Source organism: Lithobates pipiens, unplaced genomic scaffold (genome assembly GCF_037356315.1).
Source record: "Lithobates pipiens isolate NorthernLeopardFrog02 unplaced genomic scaffold, aLitPip1_a1.2 Scaffold_8, whole genome shotgun sequence".
Taxonomy (NCBI): domain Eukaryota; kingdom Metazoa; phylum Chordata; class Amphibia; order Anura; family Ranidae; genus Lithobates; species Lithobates pipiens.
The window spans coordinates 589,866,797-589,889,718 of record NW_027507903.1 but is presented as its reverse complement, the minus strand read 5'-3'; the positions used below and the strand labels follow the sequence as shown (position 1 = coordinate 589,889,718).

General features: G+C 40.0%; 2 protein-coding genes across 2 annotated transcripts; both read left to right on the top strand.

The window, feature by feature from the left end:
- The first annotated feature begins 5,029 nt into the window (after window positions 1-5,029).
- LOC143962285 (uncharacterized) lies at window positions 5,030-6,061 on the top strand. The gene has a single exon (XM_077471590.1). It carries the CDS (start codon window positions 5,030-5,032, stop codon window positions 6,059-6,061), a length of 1,032 nt encoding a protein of 343 aa, XP_077327716.1.
- Window positions 6,062-17,035: 10,974 nt separating this feature from the next.
- Window positions 17,036-18,067, top strand: LOC143962284 (uncharacterized). The gene has a single exon (XM_077471589.1). The coding sequence runs from the start codon at window positions 17,036-17,038 to the stop codon at window positions 18,065-18,067; it is 1,032 nt and encodes a 343-aa protein (XP_077327715.1).
- Window positions 18,068-22,922: the final 4,855 nt, after the last annotated feature.

The window sequence follows — 22,922 nt, the reverse complement described above, 5'->3', positions numbered from 1 at the left end:
GGCGACGGCGACAGCGGCGACAGAAGACCGGGCCACCGCCTGCAAAAGAGCTACAAGAAGGCGCGGTGGCCCGGCAGAAGAACCGAAGAGGGGGACAAGACCCCCGAAGTCGGGAGAAGAGGCCGGCGGCGGGGAGGAAGAAAGCCGGACTCCTCCGCTAGCAAAAGAGCTACACGAAGATAGCGGAGGAGTCCGGCGAGAAGACCCCCGAAGACGGAAGACCCCCGGAGCTGTGCAATAAAATATTTTTTCTCGTGTGTTGTGTTTTTTTTTGGGTACTTTTATTTTACAGGTGAATGGGTAGGGGTACATTGTACCCCATACTCATTCACATAGGGTGGGGGGCCGGTATCCGGGGCCCCCTTATTAAAGGGGGCTCCCGGATTCCGATAAGCCCCCCGCCCGCAGACCCCGACAACCAACGGCCAGGGTTGTCGGGAAGAGGCCCTTGTCCTCATCAACATGGGGACAAGGTGCTTTGGAGTGGGGGGGCCGCGCGGCCCCCCCTTCCCCAAGGCACCCCCCATGTTGAGGGCACGCGGCCTGGTACGGCTCAGAAGGAGGGGGCGCGCTCGCTCGCCCCCCTTTCCTGGCCGGCCGGGTAGCGTGCTCGGACAAGGGTCTGTTGTGGACTTTGGGGGGACCCCCACGCCGATTTTTTTCGGCGTTGGGTGTCCCTTTAAGTCCATTCCAGGCGGCGGTGCCCGCGACGTCTCCTTCGCGGGCCCCGCCTACCTGTACACGCGCTCGAAATGGGCGGACTTGCCTCCGCCTTACGTGGGCGAGTCCGTTCATTTCAAAAGTTGAGCGAACTGTTTGGCAAACAGTTCGCTGAAACAGTCCGCTCAAAAAGTGCCGTGTGTGGCCATGTCCGTCCATGCTAATTTTGAGCGGACTGTTTGCCGAAACTGTTTGACAGACAAAGTTGGGCGAACAGTCCCCGCGTATGTACGCGGCCTTAGTTGAAATATTTGAACCTCTACCTCCCCCCGGACATATGAATAGTGAAAAAAAAGCAGAGGAAAATATGTGTTAATTAAAGCCTTATTCTGTGCTGCTGGTAAATTTACTCATGAAGTGGGGGCTCCTTCCTGCCACTTCACCTGCAATGCATAAGTATGTCATATGGAGGTGACAGCAGAGGATTAAACACGCTCCCTGTGCCCCCCCACACACACACCATGAAACCTGGGTTTTCTGCTCCAATTGTCGCACCAAGGACAGGCATGGTAATGGTAGATAGCATAGGGTAAAGAGTAGAGATACATGCAAACATCTGCTATCTCACTTCCTTTTACTGACCTGGAAGAAAAATTACTTCTGAGACCCCGTGTCATTTTTCCCAGAGAGAAGATCCCACTTTTGTGTCACTTTCTGCATTAGATTTATTGGAAGACATATGAGACAAAGGGGGTATTTTAGACCCCTGTTTTTTCATTAAAAAGAACCTGTCACCTAAAAATCATCACATGTGGTATTATAAATATAGTATAACAGCAGCCCAGAGTGGGGATTTAAGCCCAAAAAAACCCACAGAATGCAAGCTCCAAGTGAAACTGTAAAGTCACCAATATCTACAAGTATCTGTATACCCTCTACAGCTTCCTCCGTCATTGATATTACAATCATAGTATTGTCTCTCATGAATGCTAATGATGTGCAAACTATGGATTTTACATTTACACTCCCTGGTATTCCCTGTCTTTCCTCCAAACCTTCAAATGTTAATGAACGTGTCACCTGACTGGAGCAATAACAAATAATAAGGCAAGTAGCAATTAACCTTTAAACAATTGGAAACACACCTTACATTGTTCTGATTTGAAAAGATCCCTTTAGCCAATCTAATGCTGCCTCATGTTAGTGAATGGGGGTGAAGTGAATATAAGGTGAAGCAGAACTTAGACAAGTAAAAGATTACTGGCAAACAAGGAGAACAAGGAGCAGCTAAAGGATCCCAATATTATACCATACCAGGTAAGATATAGAACTTTCCATACACATTTTTTTGTCCTTATAATTTTTTATCAGATGGAATAGTCCTTGTCATTTGCATCTGGGTGTTGTATTATTGTGCTGGATTACAATATTATATTTAACAATGTATTTTCCTAATAATTAAGTCCCACCTTTCAAAACATAAGGAACAATTTATTATTCAATTTTTTTTCTATACTGAAAAATACTGTGTATTGCCTTTTGAAATCGTGTCCAATTTATTATATAAATTATATACATAAAAAAAAATATGAGCTTACAATAGCTCGTATTTTTTTAATGTAGATAATTTATATAATTAAATACCTGAAGTGCAATTTGTTTATTTAACTATCTGTGAATAGAGAGTTTTATGTGCAAACAGAATTTTCAGTTATGTCTAATGCCAAACATCTCTTTTAATGTTTGATTGGTGTGGAATGGTATAGCCCCTATTCATTTTTTATTGCCGTCAGTGACCAAACTAGAGACATTGGCCCTTTGTATTTGTCCTGGAGACCACTGTTAAAAGAATAGGAAATGATGGGAAATCCAAAAATGTATGGTTAATATTGAAACAGGAGATCAGGAGAAATCTTCCAATGGGGCATCTGACAGTGATAACTATCTAGGAGAGGATTTCCTCTCACCTTGAAGATATTTTATTTTACTTCTTGTTGTATTTTCACTACAGGAAGTGATTGAAATGTATGTACAGTAAGAAAATATACCTTATGGAAATCAGATTATATAAAAATGATAAGGATTCTAGCATTCTCTATGCTATCCAAAATGAAAAATATATATAGATTGGAGTTATGGGACTCTCTTGCATTGACAGCCACCTAATGCTAACATAGTTCCGTGTTTTTTTTGCATTTGATAGACACTTTTAAATGTCCCATGTGATTTTGATTGTACCCCCATGTTATGAAGTTGCACACCTCCTGATTATCTCCTCCTGTGGTCCATTCTGTGCTTCCGTGATTTTAGGATGTTTACTGTATATCTTTCTGTTTACTGTGTATACGGCAAAACAGTGACAATAATCTTTTTTTCAGAGGGCGTTTTGTGCCTTTACTATCCTCCTGTTGAAAACGGCACTAAGCTACGCCAAAACAGGAAGTGAGAGGAAATCCCTGCTAATTAAGAGAAGTCACCAGAACTAGTGTCTTCATTGGAAAATGTCCCCTCTATTACATTTCTGGGAACAACCCAAAATTTTGGTTTATTTTACTTTTACTTTCAATGATAATGTTAAATAGGACAAATAGAGAGCATGAGTTTCCCTAACAGGTGCATAGACTGCACTAAAAACAGTGTTCTAATCCACATTCCCTTTATCCAAAACTCAAAAAAAGGTTTTGCTTTTAGTTATACTTTAAATAAGAAATACATTTTTATGATTATTGGATCAGAATTACTCATCATGTCTAATCATTACTATAAAAAACAATCCACTATGTTTACCATAATGATAAATTATAGTGTAACTTTTTAATTATTAATCTAAAAATCAGTGAAGTTGCATTTCTATACTTCTCAGTCTGTTGGTAATATTAAAGTCGGTTTAAACATCTATTTTTATTTTTCATATAGGGAAATTACTAAGCTCTGTTGTAAACCGAACAACTATTGTTGAATAAATCACAGCTAAACTGAGTGTCATCAACACAAGAGTCACGTAGGCCTAAAAGGCCAAAATGTTCTGGATTTGAGCGATATTGAATCTTAATCTCAAAAAAGTCAGAATTTTTTCAGCCCTCTGGAGGGAAGAAGGTTCAGGAGGGGGTGCAAACTTGTACTCCCCTTTCCTTTTCAGCCAGGATGTATGTGTATATGAGGGTTTGGTATATATTTTGGGATGATCAGCACATCATTTTTTTGTGTTGAAGGATCTGTAATAGATTTTGGACTATAGTGTACACTTTTAATTATAATTCAAAAAATCAGTAAAGTTGCATAGCTATACTTATCAGTCTGTTGGTAATAATAACATCATTGTAAACGTCTCTTTTTATTTTTTATATAGGTACCGTATATACTCGAGTATAAGCCGAGATTTTCAGCCTCTTTTTTGAGGCTGAAAGTGCCCCCCTCGGCTTATACTCGAGTCATCGCTGTCTGCCCGCTCGATCAGCGTGTCGAGCAGACAGACAGCGGCCATTCTATTCAAAAGCCGCGCCTCCGGCTCCGCCTTCGCCTGTGATAGGCGGAACACTGAATTTCCCAGCAGCCTGTGTTCCGCCTATCACGGACATCGTATCATCCTCGTACTACGGACGAGGATGATACGACGTCTGTGATAGGCGGAACACAGGCTGCTGGGAAATTCAGTGTTCCGCCTATCACAGGCGAAGGCGGCGGCGCAGCTTTTGAATTTTACAATGGCCGCCGACGAAGAGGGCACGGGACGGAGGCAAGGCAAGGCACGGCACGGCACGGGACGGGACGGGAAGGGGGCAAGGCAAGGCACGACACGGGACGGATGCAAGGCACGGCACGGGACGGAGGCAAGGAGGCAAGGCACGGGACGGAGGCTCGGGACAAAGGTAGGCTGGACACACACACACACACACACACACACACACACACACACACACACACACACACACACACACAGGGATGGATGGAGACACACACACACAGGGATGGATGGATGGATGGATGGAGACACACACACACAGGGATGGATGGATGGATGGATGGACACACACACACACAGGGATGGATGGATGGATGGACACACACAGGGATGGATGGACGGACACACAGGGATGGACGGACACACAGGGATGGACGGACACACAGGGATGGACGGACACACAGGGATGGACGGACACACACACAGGGATGGACAGGCATGTCTCACCCTCGGCTTATACACGAGTCAATAAGTTTGCCAGTTTTTTTGGGGGTAAATTGGGGGCCTCGGCTTATATTCGGGTCGGCCTATACTCGAGTATATACGGTAAATTACAAAGCTCAGCTGTAAATCAAACATCTATTGTTGGAAAAAAATCAAAACTAAACTGATTGACGTTAACACAAGATGAGTCAAAGAGGAGAAAATTTGTATCCTTGCTCTGAGTGCCAGAAGATATTTACTTATAAGTACAAACTCAATGTTCATCTGAGGATTCACACTGGAGAGAGGCCATATAAATGTTCAGAATGTGACAAGTCCTTCTTACAAAGTGATCTTCTTGCTAAACACCTAAGAATTCACACAGGAGAGAAACCATTTAAATGTTCAGAATGTGGCAAGTGCTTCTCAGAAAATGGTAATCTTACTCGACACAAGAAGAATCACACAGGAGAGAAACCATTTAAATGTTCAGAATGTGGGAAGTGCTTCTTAAACCGTTCTATACTTACTGAACACCAGAGAATTCACACAGGAGAGAAACCGTTTAAATGTTTAGAATGTGGCCAATGCTTCTCACAAAAAAGTACTCTCACTGGACACCAGAAGACTCACACAGGGGAGAAACCATTTAAGTGTTCAGAATGTGGCAAGTGCTTTTCAGAAAATGGTAATCTTACTCAACACAAGAAGACTCACACAGGAGAGAAACCATTTAAATGTTCAGAATGTGGGAAATGCTTCTCAGATCGTACTACACATACTAAACATCAGAGAATTCACACAGGAGAGAGACCGTTTAAATGTTCAGAATGTGGCCAATGCTTCTCACAAAAAAGTACTCTCACTGGACACCAGAATACTCACACAGGAGAGAAACCGTTTAAATGTTCAGAATGTGGCCAATGCTTCTCACAAAAAAGTACTCTCACTGGACACCAGAAGACTCACACAGGGGAGAAACCATTTAAGTGTTCAGAATGTGGCAAGTGCTTCCCATGTTGTTCTGATCTTACTCGACACCAGAGAATTCCCACAGGAGAGAAATCATTTAAATGTTTGGAATGTGGCAAGTGCTTCTCACATGGTTCTAGTCTTACCATACATCAGAGAATTCACACAGGAGAAAAACCATTTCAATGTTCAGAATGTGACAAGTGTTTCTCACAATGTTCTAATCTTAATGCACATAAAAGGATTCACACAAGAGAGAAATAATTTAAATGATCAAATTGTAGAAAGGGCTTCTTACACAGTTATAATGTTACTATATACCAGAGGATTCACATGGAAGAAAAAGCCATTTAGATCTTCAAAATGGGACAAATTTCTCATACAAAGGGAACTCAACAATAGAAAATGCACACAGGAGAGAAGCCATGTGAAAAATATGACAAGGATTTTTCATAGAAGTCAAATGCTAAGATCCATAAATCTGTCGACACTGGAAAGAAGCCTTATTAATAAATGTGATATATTTTAAATGAAAATAATCTTGTATCCAGCTTTAATGCTTTACACAGAAGATAAGCCATATCCAAATCTGTAACAATTTTTTTTTGAAACTGAACTTCCTGCAATCACATCGAAAGGTTTTTTTTTTTAGTGGGGGGGGGGGGAGTGATATATAGAGCAAATTAGACTATAAGAAACAAGTACAGATCCATACAGGACTCATAATTTCAAAGATATAACTGACTCCTTAATGTTGTATTAATTAAAAGCATATAATTCTAATGCACATGTACAAGCATAAAAAATGTTAAACACTTGACCTCTGGAAGATTTACCCCCCTTAACCACTTGCTTACTGGGCACTTAAACCCCCCTCAGTCCCAGACCAATTTTCAGCTTTCAGCGCTGATGCACTTTGAATGACAATTGCGCGGTCATACAACACTGTACCCAAATGAAATTTTTATCATTTTTTTTCCCACAAATAGAGCTTTCTTTTGGTGGTATTTAATTACAGCTCGGAGTTTTATTTTTTGCTAAACAAACAAAAAAAGATGCAAAAATAAATAAATAAATAAATCATGTTTTAATAGTTTGTTCTAAAATTTTGCAAACGGGTCATTTTTCTCCTTCATTGAAGTGCGCTGATTAGGCGGCACTGATAGGCTGCATTGGTGGGCACTGATGGGCTGCATTGGTGGGCACTGATAGGCTGCATTGGTGGGCACTGATAGGCTGCACTGGTGGGCACTGATAGGCATAGTTAAGGCGGCACTAATAGGCACAGATAAGGCGGCACCGATGGGCACAGATAAGGCGGCACTGATGGGCAAAGATGGGCACAGATAAGATGGCACGGATGGGTGGCACGGATGGGTACCACTGATAGATGGGACTGATGGGCACTGATAGGTGGCACTGATGGGCACTGATAGGTGGCACTGATAGGTGGCTCTGATAGGTGGCACTGCTGGGCACTGATGGGTGGCACTGCTGGGCACTGTTGGGCGGCACTGGGGTGCAGCACCTTTGAGGCAGATTGTGGGCACTGTGGGTGGCACTGTGGGTGGCACTGTGGGTGGCACTGCTGGGTGGCACTGCTGGGTGGCACTGTGGGCACTGCTGGGTGGCACTGTGGGCACTGCTGGGTGGCACTATGGGCACTGCTGGGTGGCACTGACGGGGGCACTTACTTTTTATTAGGGTGGCACTGCAGGGGGCAGGTGGGCACTGGCAGGGGGCAGGTGGGCGCTTGTATTGCTGGCCGTGATCGGGACTGAGGTCCCAATCACGGCCGCCGGTGATCGGCTTTTTTTTTTTCTCCTCGCGCTGTCAGCGCGAGGAGGAATACTAGCCGATTACCGGCTTCGTTAGATCACCTGATCAGCTGTCATTGGCTGACAGCTGATCACGTGATAAGGGGTCGGGATCGACCCCTTGCACGGATCGGTGATCAGGCGAGTCTCATGGACTCGCTGATCACAGAGCGCGCCGCGCGCGCCCCTCAGGGGGCGCGCAGGCCGCTCGTGCACGGGACTACGTCAAGAGACGTAGTCCCAGAAAAGTAGGTCCGCGCTAATGCCGTCATTTGGCAATAGCGCGGATCCCAAGTGGTTAAAGTGGGTTTAAACCTTCATTTATACCCGGTGAAGTGAATAGCCTCAGAAGATACACAGAGATGAAACAAATCCTCCTAAAGTACATACGTTTTACTTGTATATCTGCTGTCATCAGCTTTCTACACTCATGGGAAATTGCAGATCATGTTAAAAATAATTCTTTCTCTTTCAGCAGCACATAGGGGTGGGTGGGGATACTGGGCTTACACCGTGTGAGAGCTGATTGGTGAAAAGGGACACCCCCTTCACATATGCCAGTGATCAGCGACTTACAGCGGGACTGCGATATTGTGACAGACATTCTGACACTTTTGACACTTTTTGAGAAGCAGTGACACTAATACAGTGATCAGCGTTAAATATTTTCCTAGCCAGTGTTGGGGTATAAAATGTGTGCTGCTTTTACTAAGGCAAATGGTGGATTTTATTCCCTATTTTGCAGGGAAAGAAAATTCATCATCCCCACCATTGCCAGAACAAAACTCTGCCTTGTTTACATTGACAGAGTTCTGTCCTGTGTGTCTTCTGGATGATTGGCGGGTACCAGTGGTCATCCATTGGTCGGCACCCGCTGATCAGCATCTGGATCTGGAGCTGGGTCATCGACATGCACACCCACTACCTGAAAGTGCTGGATCAAGTGCCTAGTATGGAATCCAAGAGCTGCCTTGCTGCCGCATATCTATGTTGAGGATGCCATGAAAATAATTGGTTTTGCTTAATAAAGCTTTAGCTTGACTAAATTGCAAATATATATAAAAAAATGTTTAAATTGTGTAGATGTACTCAAAAATAAAAAGTGTTACAAATCATTTATGCCTTGGTTTCAACAACCGTTTTTTCAACAACTCTCTTTATTAGAAATGATATGTTTAAGGTACAAAACATAGCCATTGGAGCATACTCCGGCTAATAATTGCAAATAACCATGTGCATAAGAGTGCAACTCACAACTTATCTCTTAACTTTAACCACATATTGCTCAGATCCACCTCAGTTAGGAGTATGGCAAGGATTAACATTACCTGGAAGAAACATTCTCCCTCCTGTTCACCAAAACATGATATTACAAGAATAACAGTTTTCAATTGCTATTACACTAGTATCCAAACCTGCTTCTCAAGCATAGACCTCAGTTCACCATCAATCCAAGTAGATACTCAGGAAGCCGACTCAATCTAGCCTGTCAGTTTCTGATCATCTGCCATGGAATCTGAGTCTGTCCACAGGTGCCAAACCTTGTAATATATTGGGACATTCTTGGGATAAATCTGTTGCTTTGTAGAGGGATACCACATAATTCACTAATTGCTTCCAGGAGGACAAGGTTGGGGGCCTAGCTGATTTCCACTTGAGTTTCTTTAACCTTCCTAGCATAAAATAGGAGAATACCCAGTAGAGTATGTGTCACCCTAGCAAAAGCTAGCTGATTCTACCAGTCCAAGGAGACAAATGCTGACTGTCAGGGGGATAGGTATGGTGGTCAACCTATAGAGAAATTGAGTTACCTCTCGCCAATAATCCTGAATCTGTGGACATTCCCCAAAGATATGCACAAAGCCTGCAGGATCACTAGAGCATCTCCAACAGCAGGTTGGCTTCATCAATTTAAATGTGAATAATAACTTTAGTATTAGATTAGCATAACAAGATTGAATTTTGATCCATGTAATTTATCTTGGACTGAATATTTTAACTCTTCCACACTATATTCCAAACTAAAGGGGAAATCTTGGTATGAGTTCAATTTTTAGTCACAATAGTGATATTTTAGTTACAAGTGGAGCCCCTATGTTATATTTCTTGGATGCTCTGGCAATGTTAGAGCCTCCCTAACCTTTGTGTGTTCCACCATTTTGTAGTTATATTCTCTATAATACAAAATAAACAAAAACAACAGTACGGAGAGTAGAATACTCTCTAACCCTAAACAATATACATATAACCCTCAAATAAGGTCCAAGAAGAAATATGGGATGGGTAAATCTTCAAAAGGAAATATATACACCCCATTTTTATATAACATCAATTTTGCTCTAATGTTTTAAATACCTCTTTTTATTGCATACATTGTAATAACATACTATACGACGGGCAGGCAAGGACGTACATGTAAGCCCTTATGCCTGCCCGTGCCATGTTGTCGACGTACATCGTCGTGTGGCGGTCGGCAACTGGTTAAGAGGCATTTCACGTATGAGGGATATCTATTTATAGACTTATGTACAATAATTTATGAGTACAAGTGCATATGGAAGTGGTATGACACTTTTTTGCTGTTAATTAGTTTAACATACGCTATACGAATATTCATGTGGCTTTTCACGTATGGGTAATATTGTTTTATAGATTTATGCACTAATTTTTCCTTTTAGCGCTACACTTTGCATATTCTTTACATTGTTTTGAACTAAAATATCCATCTTAGTGTGTTAGCTGCTTCTTAATATTTGGATAGCGCAGTGTTCTTTTTGGTTTTATTTTGTGCGACAGTGTGCATGCAAGACAGGTTTGAGCCAACATCCGTCGGAAAAAAACCAATGGATTTTGTTGTCAGAATGTCCGACCAAATCCGTCGGATTTTGTCCGGCGGATTTAGTCCGACGGATTGTGTCCGAAAACAATTGCATACACACGGTCGGGCCAAGTTGGCGAAAAATCCGATCTTTCAGAACGCAATGACGTAATTTCGTTATGATGGGACTACATTCAGGCTAGTAGCCAATAGCTTTCATGTAGGAATTTGATCTGAGCATGCGTGGCACTTGGTCCGATCAAAATGCTATACACATGATCGGATTAGGTCCGACCGGCCCAGTTGGTCGGGAAATATTTCCAACATGTTGGAAAATTAGGTCGGACGGAGATTCGGACGGAATCAGTCCAATGCATACCACACACAATCGGATTATCTGACGACACGGTCCAATAAGACGCATTCCGACAGATTCTCTGACCGTGTGTACAGGGGCTAACACGAGCACTGACTGAATGCTGATACAGGTGAAAAAATTTGCTGATACAAATTATTCATTTGTGTTTGGAAGAAATTTCTTCTATTGAATTTGACAATCCAGGACCTGGGAGGTTTATTTCCCCACAGTCACCATAAAAAGCATGTATGACCCTTAGAATATATATTTGTTTGGGCCAGAATCATCTGGTAAGCTTACATCTACTAAGGTGGTGGTACTGGCACACGGGTGTTTGCATGGTAGACCTCTAGGATTGGACGGCCCATTTGATACTTAACTGCACACGTGGGACTTGAATTTTTCACTTTCAAAAAGGACTTTCTATCCCCAAAAAAATTTCTGATTTTGTTTTTTCACTTTGATTATTTGTTCATTTATCACGGTTCATGGAAGTGTTATGACACTTTTTGCTAATTGTTATGACACATGCCATAAGAATCACGTATATTTAAGAGGCATTTCATGTATGAGGGATATCTATTTATAGACTTATGTACAATAATTTATGAGTACAAGTGCATATGGAAGTGGTATGACACTTTTTTGCTGTTAATTGGTTTAACATACGCTATACGAATTACGAATATTCATGTGGCTTTTCACGTATGGGTAATATTGTTTTATAGATTTATGCACTAATTTTTCCTTTTAGCCCTACACTTTGCATATTCTTTACATTGTTTTGAACTAAAATATCCATCTTAGTGTGTTAGCTGCTTCTTAATATTTGGATAGCGCAGTGTTCTTTTTGGTTTTATTTTGTGCGACCGTGTGCATGCAAGACAGGTTTGAGCCAACATCCGTCGGAAAAAAACCAATGGATTTTGTTGTCAGAATGTCCGACCAAATCCGTCGGATTTTGTCAGTCGGATTTAGTCCGACGGATTGTGTCCGAAACCGTTGCATACACACGGTCGGGCCAAGTTGGCGAAAAATCCGATCTTTCAGAACGTGATGACGTAATTTCGTTATGATGGGACTACATTCAGGCTAGTAGCCAATAGCTTTCATATAGGAATTTGATCTGAGCATGCGTGGCACTTGGTCCGATCAAAATGCTATACACATGATCGGATTAGGTCCGACCGGCCCAGTTGGTCGGGAAATATTTCCAACATGTTGGAAAATTGGGTCGGACGGAGATTCGGACGGAATCAGTCTAATGCATACCACACACAGTCGGATTATCTGACGACACGGTCCGATAAGACGCATTCCGACAGATTCTCCGACCGTGTGTACAGGGTCTAACACGAGCACTGACTGAATGCTGATACAGGTGTTCTTTTTGGTTTTATTTTGTGCGACCGTGTGCATGCAAGACAGGTTTTGAGCCAACATCCATCGGAAAAAAAACAATGGATTTTGTTGTCAGAATGTCCGACCGTTTGTATGGGTCATTATCGCCTTCTATGATATACTTATAAAGCAGAGCCTGAGCTGAGAATCATATTAGGTCATGAATTGGTGACAGAATGGGTCAGTTTAAAGACACCCTAAATATTACTAGTTACTTGAGAATCCATGTCATCTCATTCATGCAACAATTTCTAAGGGAAACAAATGTTTTTGGGGAAAGTATTTGAATGCCAATTCAAATAATAAAGAAATGATTGTGTCATCTGTTGTTGGTATCAGTTAAACCAATCATCATGCATTTTTATGAGTAGTATTTTACCCTTACTAAAATTAAATAGTGAGAAAAATAGTGGTGCTGATATTATAATGCTATAATCACTTGCTCAGTGATTAGGAGGATACTACACTGAAAATTACCACATTGGATTTTTCATATTGACTTTTGAATATTAAGCTTATTTGTTTTCACTTGTCACAGGGTGGTAATAATATTTTAAGCACAATAATTTTTGTTCACTATTCATATGTAATTTTTGTTATAAAGTTTATTTGGTTTCCACTTGTCATAGGGTGAAAATAACATTTGAAGCAGGCTTTTCTTTGGGATAGGCACTTATTGTTATAATTATAGCATTATAAATTCAGCATCACTATTTTTCTCACTATTTAATTTTAATAGGGGTAAAATACTACTCACATACTTTATCATTCAAGTGGCAGCTTTAATAATTAGAGTTGACTTGTCCTGGAGTGCAGTGGTGGGACATCAAGTGTGGGCGTGTTAAACCTGTTGACCATCAGTTGAAAATATCATGCATTTTTATTTAAGTGTCCTTCCCGTTATATTCTCTCCCAGTATTAAAATGCTAATAACTTGCAAAGTGAGTGGAAACAAATGATAGACACACTGTCCAATAAGCATAATAAAACATGCCCTTTTTAGGGAAATTACACCCTTTTAGCAATGCTAAAGCCCCCTAATGTTGGTGAATTGTGATGAATTGTATATAAGGTGAAGCAGAGCTCAGTCACTTACATGTATTGCAGGAAGGTCAGGAGAACAAAGGGGCTGTTTTGGCATCTCTATACTACACCATACCAGGTATTGTATGTATGTATGCTCGTACAGATGTGTGTATTTGCTTTCACTGGACAAATGCATTTTTGTTTGGAAGGGTGGTGAATATTTTTCTTATATGTTCTAGTATTCAGCAACATTCAGCAATATTGTATCCCTGTTTTGATTTGATTTGTTAATGGATTTTGGGTTTACATAGAATTTTTAACTTTGTCTATTGTTTTATTTTTAGATTGCTTAAATTAGATGATGATCAACTTGAACATTTAATGCTTATTAATACATATTGTCTATTTTCATGTAATCCAGCCAAAACATCTTGCAATACAGAAAATATATTGTACAATACATAGTGAGTAAGTAAAAACTATACCTTCAAAACTTCCGTGGTCTAGTTAGAATAGTATATTTTTATTTCCAATACAAAATATAACTGCGTTAAATGCAGAATTCCAAGGTTTACTTTTAAAGCCTATGTTTATTATTATTTTTTTTATCAGCATAAGGGACAATACTTACATTCATTGTGAAGTGTCCCTTGTGCTGGTGGCTGCTGTCTTATTGATGGCTCTTAGTTGAAATATTTGAACCTCTGCCTCCCCCCGGACATATGAATAGTGAAAAAAAAGCAGAGGAAAATATATGTTAATTAAAGCCTTATTCTGTGCTGCTGGTAAATTTACTCATGAAGTGGGGGCTCCTTCCTGCCACTTCACCTGCAATGCATAAGTATGTCATATGGAGGTGACAGCAGAGGATTAAACACGCTCCCTGTGCCCCCCCACACACACACCATGAAACCTGGGTTTTCGGCTCCAATTGTCGCACCAAGGACAGGCATGGTAATGGTAGATAGCATAGGGTAAAGAGTAGAGAAACATGCAAACATCTGCTATCTCACTTCCTTTTACTGACCTGGAAGAAAAATTACTTCTGAGACCCCGTGTCATTTTTCCCAGAGAGAAGATCCCACTTTTGTGTCACTTTCTGCATTAGATTTATTGGAAGACATATGAGACAAAGGGGGTATTTTAGACCCCTGTTTTTTCATTAAAAAGAACCTGTCACCTAAAAATCATCACATGTGGTATTATAAATATAGTATAACAGCAGCCCAGAGTGGGGATTTAAGCCCAAAAAAACCCCACAGAATGCAAGCTCCAAGTGAAACTGTAAAGTCACCAATATCTACAAGTATCTGTATACCCTCTACAGCTTCCTCCACCATTGATATTACAATCATAGTATTGTCTCTTATGAATGCTAATGATGTGCAAACTATGGATTTTACATTTACACTCCCTGGTATTCCCTGTCTTTCCTCCAAACCTTCAAATGTTAATGAACGTGTCACCTGACTGGAGCAATAACAAATAATAAGGCAAGTAGCAATTAACCTTTAAACAATTGGAAACACACCTTACATTGTTCTGATTTGAAAAGATCCCTTTAGCCAATCTAATGCTGCCTCATGTTAGTGAATGGGGGTGAAGTGAATATAAGGTGAAGCAGAACTTAGACAAGTAAAAGATTACTGGCAGACAAGGAGAACAAGGAGCAGCTAAAGGATCCCAATATTATACCATACCAGGTAAGATATAGAACTTTCCATACACATTTTTTTGTCCTTATAATTTTTTATCAGATGGAATAGTCCTTGTCATTTGCATCTGGGTGTTGTATTATTGTGCTGGATTACAATATTATATTTAACAATGTATTTTCCTAATCATTAAGTCTCACCTTTCAAAACATAAGGAACAATTTATTATTCAATTTTTTTTTCTATACTGAAAAATACTGTGTATTGCCTTTTGAAATCGTGTCCAATTTATTATATAAATTATATACATAAAAAGAAATATGAGCTTACAATAGCTCGTATTTTTTTAATGTAGATAATTTATATAATTAAATACCTGAAGTGCAATTTGTTTATTTAACTATCTGTGAATAGAGAGTTTTATGTGCAAACAGAATTTTCAGTTATGTCTAATGCCAAACATCTCTTTTAATGTTTGATTGGTGTGGAATGGTATAGCCCCTATTCATTTTTTATTGCCGTCAGTGACCAAACTAGAGACATTGGCCCTTTGTATTTGTCCTGGAGACCACTGTTAAAAGGATAGGAAATGATGGGAAATCCAAAAATGTATGGTTAATATTGAAACAGGAGATCAGGAGAAATCTTCCAATGGGGCATCTGACAGTGATAACTATCTAGGAGAGGATTTCCTCTCACCTTGAAGATATTTTATTTTACTTCTTGTTGTATTTTCACTACAGGAAGTGATTGAAATGTATGTACAGTAAGAAAATATACCTTATGGAAATCAGATTATATAAAAATGATAAGGATTCTAGCATTCTCTACGCTATCCAAAATGAAAAAATATATATAGATTGGAGTTATGGGACTCTCTTGCATTGACAGCCACCTAATGCTAACATAGTTCCGTGTTTTTTTTGCATTTGATAGACACTTTTAAATGTCCCATGTGATTTTGATTGTACCCCCATGTTATGAAGTTGCACACCTCCTGATTATCTCCTCCTGTGGTCCATTCTGTGCTTCCGTGATTTTAGGATGTTTACTGTATATCTTTCTGTTTACTGTGTATACGGCAAAACAGTGACAATAATCTTTTTTTCAGAGGGCGTTTTGTGCCTTTACTATCCTCCTGTTGAAAACGGCACTAAGCTACGCCAAAACAGGAAGTGAGAGGAAATCCCTGCTAATTAAGAGAAGTCACCAGAACTAGTGTCTTCATTGGAAAATGTCCCCTCTATTACATTTCTGGGAACAACCCAAAATTTTGGTTTATTTTACTTTTACTTTCAATGATAATGTTAAATAGGACAAATAGAGAGCATGAGTTTCCCTAACAGGTGCATAGACTGCACTAAAAACAGTGTTCTAATCCACATTCCCTTTATCCAAAACTCAAAAAAAGGTTTTGCTTTTAGTTATACTTTAAATAAGAAATACATTTTTATGATTATTGGATCAGAATTACTCATCATGTCTAATCATTACTATAAAAAACAATCCACTATGTTTACCATAATGATAAATTATAGTGTAACTTTTTAATTATTAATCTAAAAATCAGTGAAGTTGCATTTCTATACTTCTCAGTCTGTTGGTAATATTAAAGTCGGTTTAAACATCTATTTTTATTTTTCATATAGGGAAATTACTAAGCTCTGTTGTAAACCGAACAACTATTGTTGAATAAATCACAGCTAAACTGAGTGTCATCAACACAAGAGTCACGTAGGCCTAAAAGGCCAAAATGTTCTGGATTTGAGCGATATTGAATCTTAATCTCAAAAAAGTCAGAATTTTTTCAGCCCTCTGGAGGGAAGAAGGTTCAGGAGGGGGTGCAAACTTGTACTCCCCTTTCCTTTTCAGCCAGGATGTATGTGTATATGAGGGTTTGGTATATATTTTGGGATGATCAGCACATCATTTTTTTGTGTTGAAGGATCTGTAATAGATTTTGGACTATAGTGTACACTTTTAATTATAATTCAAAAAATCTGTAAAGTTGCATAGCTATACTTATCAGTCTGTTGGTAATAATAACATCATTGTAAACGTCTCTTTTTATTTTTCATATAGGTAAATTACAAAGCTCAGCTGTAAATCAAACATCTATTGTTGGAAAAAAATCAAAACTAAACTGATTGACGTTAACACAAGATGAGTCAAAGAGGAGAAAATTTGTATCCGTGCTCTGAGTGCCAGAAGATATTTACTTATAAGTACAAACTCAATGTTCATCTGAGGATTCACACTGGAGAGAGGCCATATAAATGTTCAGAATGTGACAAGTCCTTCTTACAAAGTGATCTTCTTGCTAAACACCTAAGAATTCACACAGGAGAGAAACCATTTAAATGTTCAGAATGTGGCAAGTGCTTCTCAGAAAATGGTAATCTTACTCGACACAAGAAGAATCACACAGGAGAGAAACCATTTAAATGTTCAGAATGTGGGAAGTGCTTCTTAAACCGTTCTATACTTACTGAACACCAGAGAATTCACACAGGAGAGAAACCGTTTAAATGTTTAGAATGTGGCCAATGCTTCTCACAAAAAAGTACTCTCACTGGACACCAGAAGACTCACACAGGGGAGAAACCATTTAAGTGTTCAGAATGTGGCAAGTGCTTTTCAGAAAATGGTAATCTTACTCAACACAAGAAGACTCACACAGGAGAGAAACCATTTAAATGTTCAGAATGTGGGAAGTGCTTCTCAGATCGTACTACACATACTAAACATCAGAGAATTCACACAGGAGAGAGACCGTTTAAATGTTCAGAATGTGGCCAATGCTTCTCACAAAAAAGTACTCTCACTGGACACCAGAATACTCACACAGGAGAGAAACCGTTTAAATGTTCAGAATGTGGCCAATGCTTCTCACAAAAAAGTACTCTCACTGGACACCAGAAGACTCACACAGGGGAGAAACCATTTAAGTGTTCAGAATGTGGCAAGTGCTTCCCATGTTGTTCTGATCTTACTCGACACCAGAGAATTCACACAGGAGAGAAATCATTTAAATGTTTGGAATGTGGCAAGTGCTTCTCACATGGTTCTAGTCTTACCATACATCAGAGAATTCACACAGGAGAAAAACCATTTCAATGTTCAGAATGTGACAAGTGTTTCTCACAATGTTCTAATCTTAATGCACATAAAAGGATTCACACAAGAGAGAAATAATTTAAATGATCAAATTGTAGAAAGGGCTTCTTACACAGTTATAATGTTACTATATACCAGAGGATTCACATGGGAGAAAAAGCCATTTAGATCTTCAAAATGGGACAAATTTCTCATACAAAGGGAACTCAACAATAGAAAATGCACACAGGAGAGAAGCCATGTGAAAAATATGACAAGGATTTTTCATAGAAGTCAAATGCTAAGATCCATAAATCTGTCGACACTGGAAAGAAGCCTTATTAATAAATGTGATATATTTTAAATGAAAATAATCTTGTATCCAGCTTTAATGCTTTACACAGAAGATAAGCCATATCCAAATCTGTAACAATTTTTTTTTGAAACTGAACTTCCTGCAATCACATCGAAAGGTTTTTTTTTTTTAGTGGGGGGGGGGGGAGTGATATATAGAGCAAATTAGACTATAAGAAACAAGTACAGATCCATACAGGACTCATAATTTCAAAGATATAACTGACTCCTTAATGTTGTATTAATTAAAAGCATATAATTCTAATGCACATGTACAAGCATAAAAAATTTTAAACACTTGACCTCTGGAAGATTTACCCCCTTAACCACTTGCTTACTGGGCACTTAAACCCCCCTCAGTCCCAGACCAATTTTCAGCTTTCAGCGCTGATGCACTTTGAATGACAATTGCGCGGTCATACAACACTGTACCCAAATGAAATTTTTATCATTTTTTTTTCCCACAAATAGAGCTTTCTTTTGGTGGTATTTAATTACAGCTCGGAGTTTTATTTTTTGCTAAACAAACAAAAAAAGATGCGAAAATAAATAAATAAATAAATCATGTTTTAATAGTTTGTTCTAAAATTTTGCAAACGGGTCATTTTTCTCCTTCATTGAAGTGCGCTGATTAGGCGGCACTGATAGGCTGCATTGGTGGGCACTGATGGGCTGCATTGGTGGGCACTGATAGGCTGCATTGGTGGGCACTGATAGGCTGCACTGGTGGGCACTGATAGGCATAGTTAAGGCGGCACTAATAGGCACAGATAAGGCGGCACCGATGGGCACAGATAAGGCGGCACTGATGGGCAAAGATGGGCACAGATAAGATGGCACGGATGGGTGGCACGGATGGGTGGCACGGATGGGTACCACTGATAGATGGGACTGATGGGCACTGATAGGTGGCACTGATGGGCACTGATAGGTGGCTCTGATAGGTGGCACTGCTGGGCACTGATGGGCGGCACTGCTGGGCACTGTTGGGCGGCACTGGGGTGCAGCACCTTTGAGGCAGATTGTGGGCACTGTGGGTGGCACTGTGGGTGGCACTGCTGGGTGGCACTGTGGGCACTGTGGGCACTGCTGGGTGGCACTATGGGCACTGACGGGGGCACTTACTTTTTATTAGGGTGGCACTGCAGGGGGCAGGTGGGCACTGGCAGGGGGCAGGTGGGCGCTTGTATTGCTGGCCGTGATCGGGACTGAGGTCCCGATCACGGCCGCCGGTGATCGGCTTTTTTTTTTTCTCCTCGCGCTATCAGCGCGAGGAGGAATACTAGCCGATTACCGGCTCCGTTAGATCACCTGATCAGCTGTCATTGGCTGACAGCTGATCACGTGATAAGGGGTCGGGATCGACCCCTTGCACGGATCGGTGATCAGGCGAGTCTCATGGACTCGCTGATCACAGAGCACGCCGCGCGCGCAGCTCAGGGGGCGCGCAGGCCGCTCGTGCATGGGACTACGTCAAGAGACGTAGTCCCAGAAAAGTAGGTCCGCGCTAATGCCGTCATTTGGCAATAGCGCGGATCCCAAGTGGTTAAAGTGGGTTTAAACCTTCATTTATACACGGTGAAGTGAATAGCCTCAGAAGATACACAGAGATGAAACAAATCCTCCCAAAGTACATACGTTTTACTTGTATATCTGCTGTCATCAGCTTTCTACACTCATGGGAAATTGCAGATCATGTTAAAAATAATTCTTTCTCTTTCAGCAGCACATAGGGGTGGGTGGGGATACTGGGCTTACACCGTGTGAGAGCTGATTGGTGAAAAGGGACACCCCCTTCACATATGCCGGTGATCAGCGACTTACAGCGGGACTGCGATATTGTGACAGACATTCTGACACTTTTGACACTTTTTGAGAAGCAGTGACACTAATACAGTGATCAGCGTTAAATATTTTCCTAGCCAGTGTTGGGGTATAAAATGTGTGCTGCTTTTACTAAGGCAAATGGTGGATTTTATTCCCTATTTTGCAGGGAAAGAAAATTCATCATCCCCACCATTGCCAGAACAAAACTCTGCCTTGTTTACATTGACAGAGTTCTGTCCTGTGTGTCTTCTGGATGATTGGCGGGTACCAGTGGTCATCCATTGGTCGGCACCCGCTGATCAGCATCTGGATCTGGAGCTGGGTCATCGACATGCACACCCACTACCTGAAAGTGCTGGATCAAGTGCCTAGTATGGAATCCAAGAGCTGCCTTGCTGCCGCATATCTATGTTGAGGATGCCATGAAAATAATTGGTTTTGCTTAATAAAGCTTTAGCTTGACTAAATTGCAAATATATATAAAAAAATGTTTAAATTGTGTAGATGTACTCAAAAATAAAAAGTGTTACAAATCATTTATGCCTTGGTTTCAACAACCGTTTTTTCAACAACTCTCTTTATTAGAAATGATGTGTTTAAGGTACAAAACATAGCCATTGGAGCATACTCCGGCTAATAATTGCAAATAACCATGTGCATAAGAGTGCAACTCACAACTTATCTCTTAACTTTAACCACATATTGCTCAGATCCACCTCAGTTAGGAGTATGGCAAAGATTAACATTACCTGGAAGAAACATTCTCCCTCCTGTTCACCAACACATGATATTACAAGAATAACAGTTTTCAATTGCTATTACACTAGTATCCAAACCTGCTTCTCAAGCATAGACCTCAGTTCACCATCAATCCAAGTAGATACTCAGGAAGCCGACTCAATCTAGCCTGTCAGTTTCTGATCATCTGCCATGGAATCTGAGTCTGTCCACAGGTGCCAAACCTTGTAATATATTGGGACATTCTTGGGATAAATCTGTTGCTTTGTAGAGGGATACCACATAATTCACTAATTGCTTCCAGGAGGACAAGGTTGGGGGCCTAGCTGATTTCCACTTGAGTTTCTTTAACCTTCCTAGCATAAAATAGGAGAATACCCAGTAGAGTATGTGTCACCCTAGCAAAAGCTAGCTGATTCTACCAGTCCAAGGAGACAAATGCTGACTGTCAGGGGGATAGGTATGGTGGTCAACCTATAGAGAAATTGAGTTACCTCTCGCCAATAATCCTGAATCTGTGGACATTCCCCAAAGATATGCACAAAGCCTGCAGGAGCACTAGAGCATCTCAAACAGCAGGTTGGCTTCATCAATTTAAATGTGAATAATAACTTTAGTATTAGATTAGCATAACAAGATTGAATTTTGATCCATGTAATTTATCTTGGACTGAATATTTTAACTCTTCCACACTATATTCCAAACTAAAGGGGAAATCTTGGTATGAGTTCAATTTTTAGTCACAATAGTGATATTTTAGTTACAAGTGGAGCCCCTATGTTATATTTCTTGGATGCTCTGGCAATGTTAGAGCCTCCCTAACCTTTGTGTGTTCCACCATTTTGTAGTTATATTCTCTATAATACAAAATAAACAAAAACAACAGTACGGAGAGTAGAATACTCTCTAACCCTAAACAATATACATATAACCCTCAAATAAGGTCCAAGAAGAAATATGGGATGGGTAAATCTTCAAAAGGAAATATATACACCCCATTTTTATATAACATCAATTTTGCTCTAATGTTTTAAATACCTCTTTTTATTACATACATTGTAATAACATACTATATGGGTCAACCATAATAACACATTATAACACAGGTGGACGCTCCTTATTCATTAGTCCTGCACTAAGGCTGTGCTTTGCGGATCCTTTTATGTTTATAGAAGTTTATCTGGCAGGGATTATAATAGTGAGATTATAATAGTATTCTGTCTCTAATGATGTAAAATACAAACTGGGTAATTCGAAATGAAGTGATGCCTATGCTTTACATCAATTGATTGAGTTTAGAAGCAGCAGTTTCTTCTTAAAGCAGAATTCCACCCAAAAATGTAACTTAAGCTTTTAGGAATCCTCCCCCCTCCGGTGTCACATTTGGTGTCAGTAAATCTTTTGGGGCTGAAGTGATTAAGTTCCACAGTGAGAATAACAAGCATGATTTACTGCATATACAGACGGATTTTACTGTTGTGGGTTTAGTAACACTTTAATGGCATGAAAGAGATACTTGTTAACAGAATTGTGCAGGATGAAAAAATTTGTTTAGTTTTGTTTCAATTCATTATTTAACTAAATTCGTTTAATTAAATTCGTTGCATTTGTTACAATTTGTTATCCGAAAAAATTTGACCGAATTTGAAAAAGTAAACTATATATAACCATTTTGCAAAATTCGATATTATGTAAATTGCACTAGGCATTTAGTAGCACATATATTCTTATTTTTACACACACTCCTAAACTGAATATTCTGCTTTTTGTTTAGATTGCAGGACTATCATATATATTCAGCTGTCACATAATTTTATATAGTTATTATTTATCATTTTTTATATTGACTGGGGGTAGCGCAGATTTTTCCATGATACATAACCTACTTCTTAATAAAAAATAATATGACTAATTAAGCTTAGTACACACATATTAAAAATCTGCCGATACAGCAGGAATCCAACTTTTTGTATGTGTGTACTGTCTGTTCAACAGAAGCTCGTCTAATGGCTGGCTTCTGTCAAACAGTCTTGCT

Excerpts from the sequence above, each read along its gene's own strand:
- LOC143962285 (XM_077471590.1), top strand. The coding sequence starts at position 5,030 with ATGAGTCAAAGAGGAGAAAATTTGTATCCTTGCTCTGAGTGCCAGAAG.
- LOC143962284 (XM_077471589.1), top strand. The coding sequence starts at position 17,036 with ATGAGTCAAAGAGGAGAAAATTTGTATCCGTGCTCTGAGTGCCAGAAG.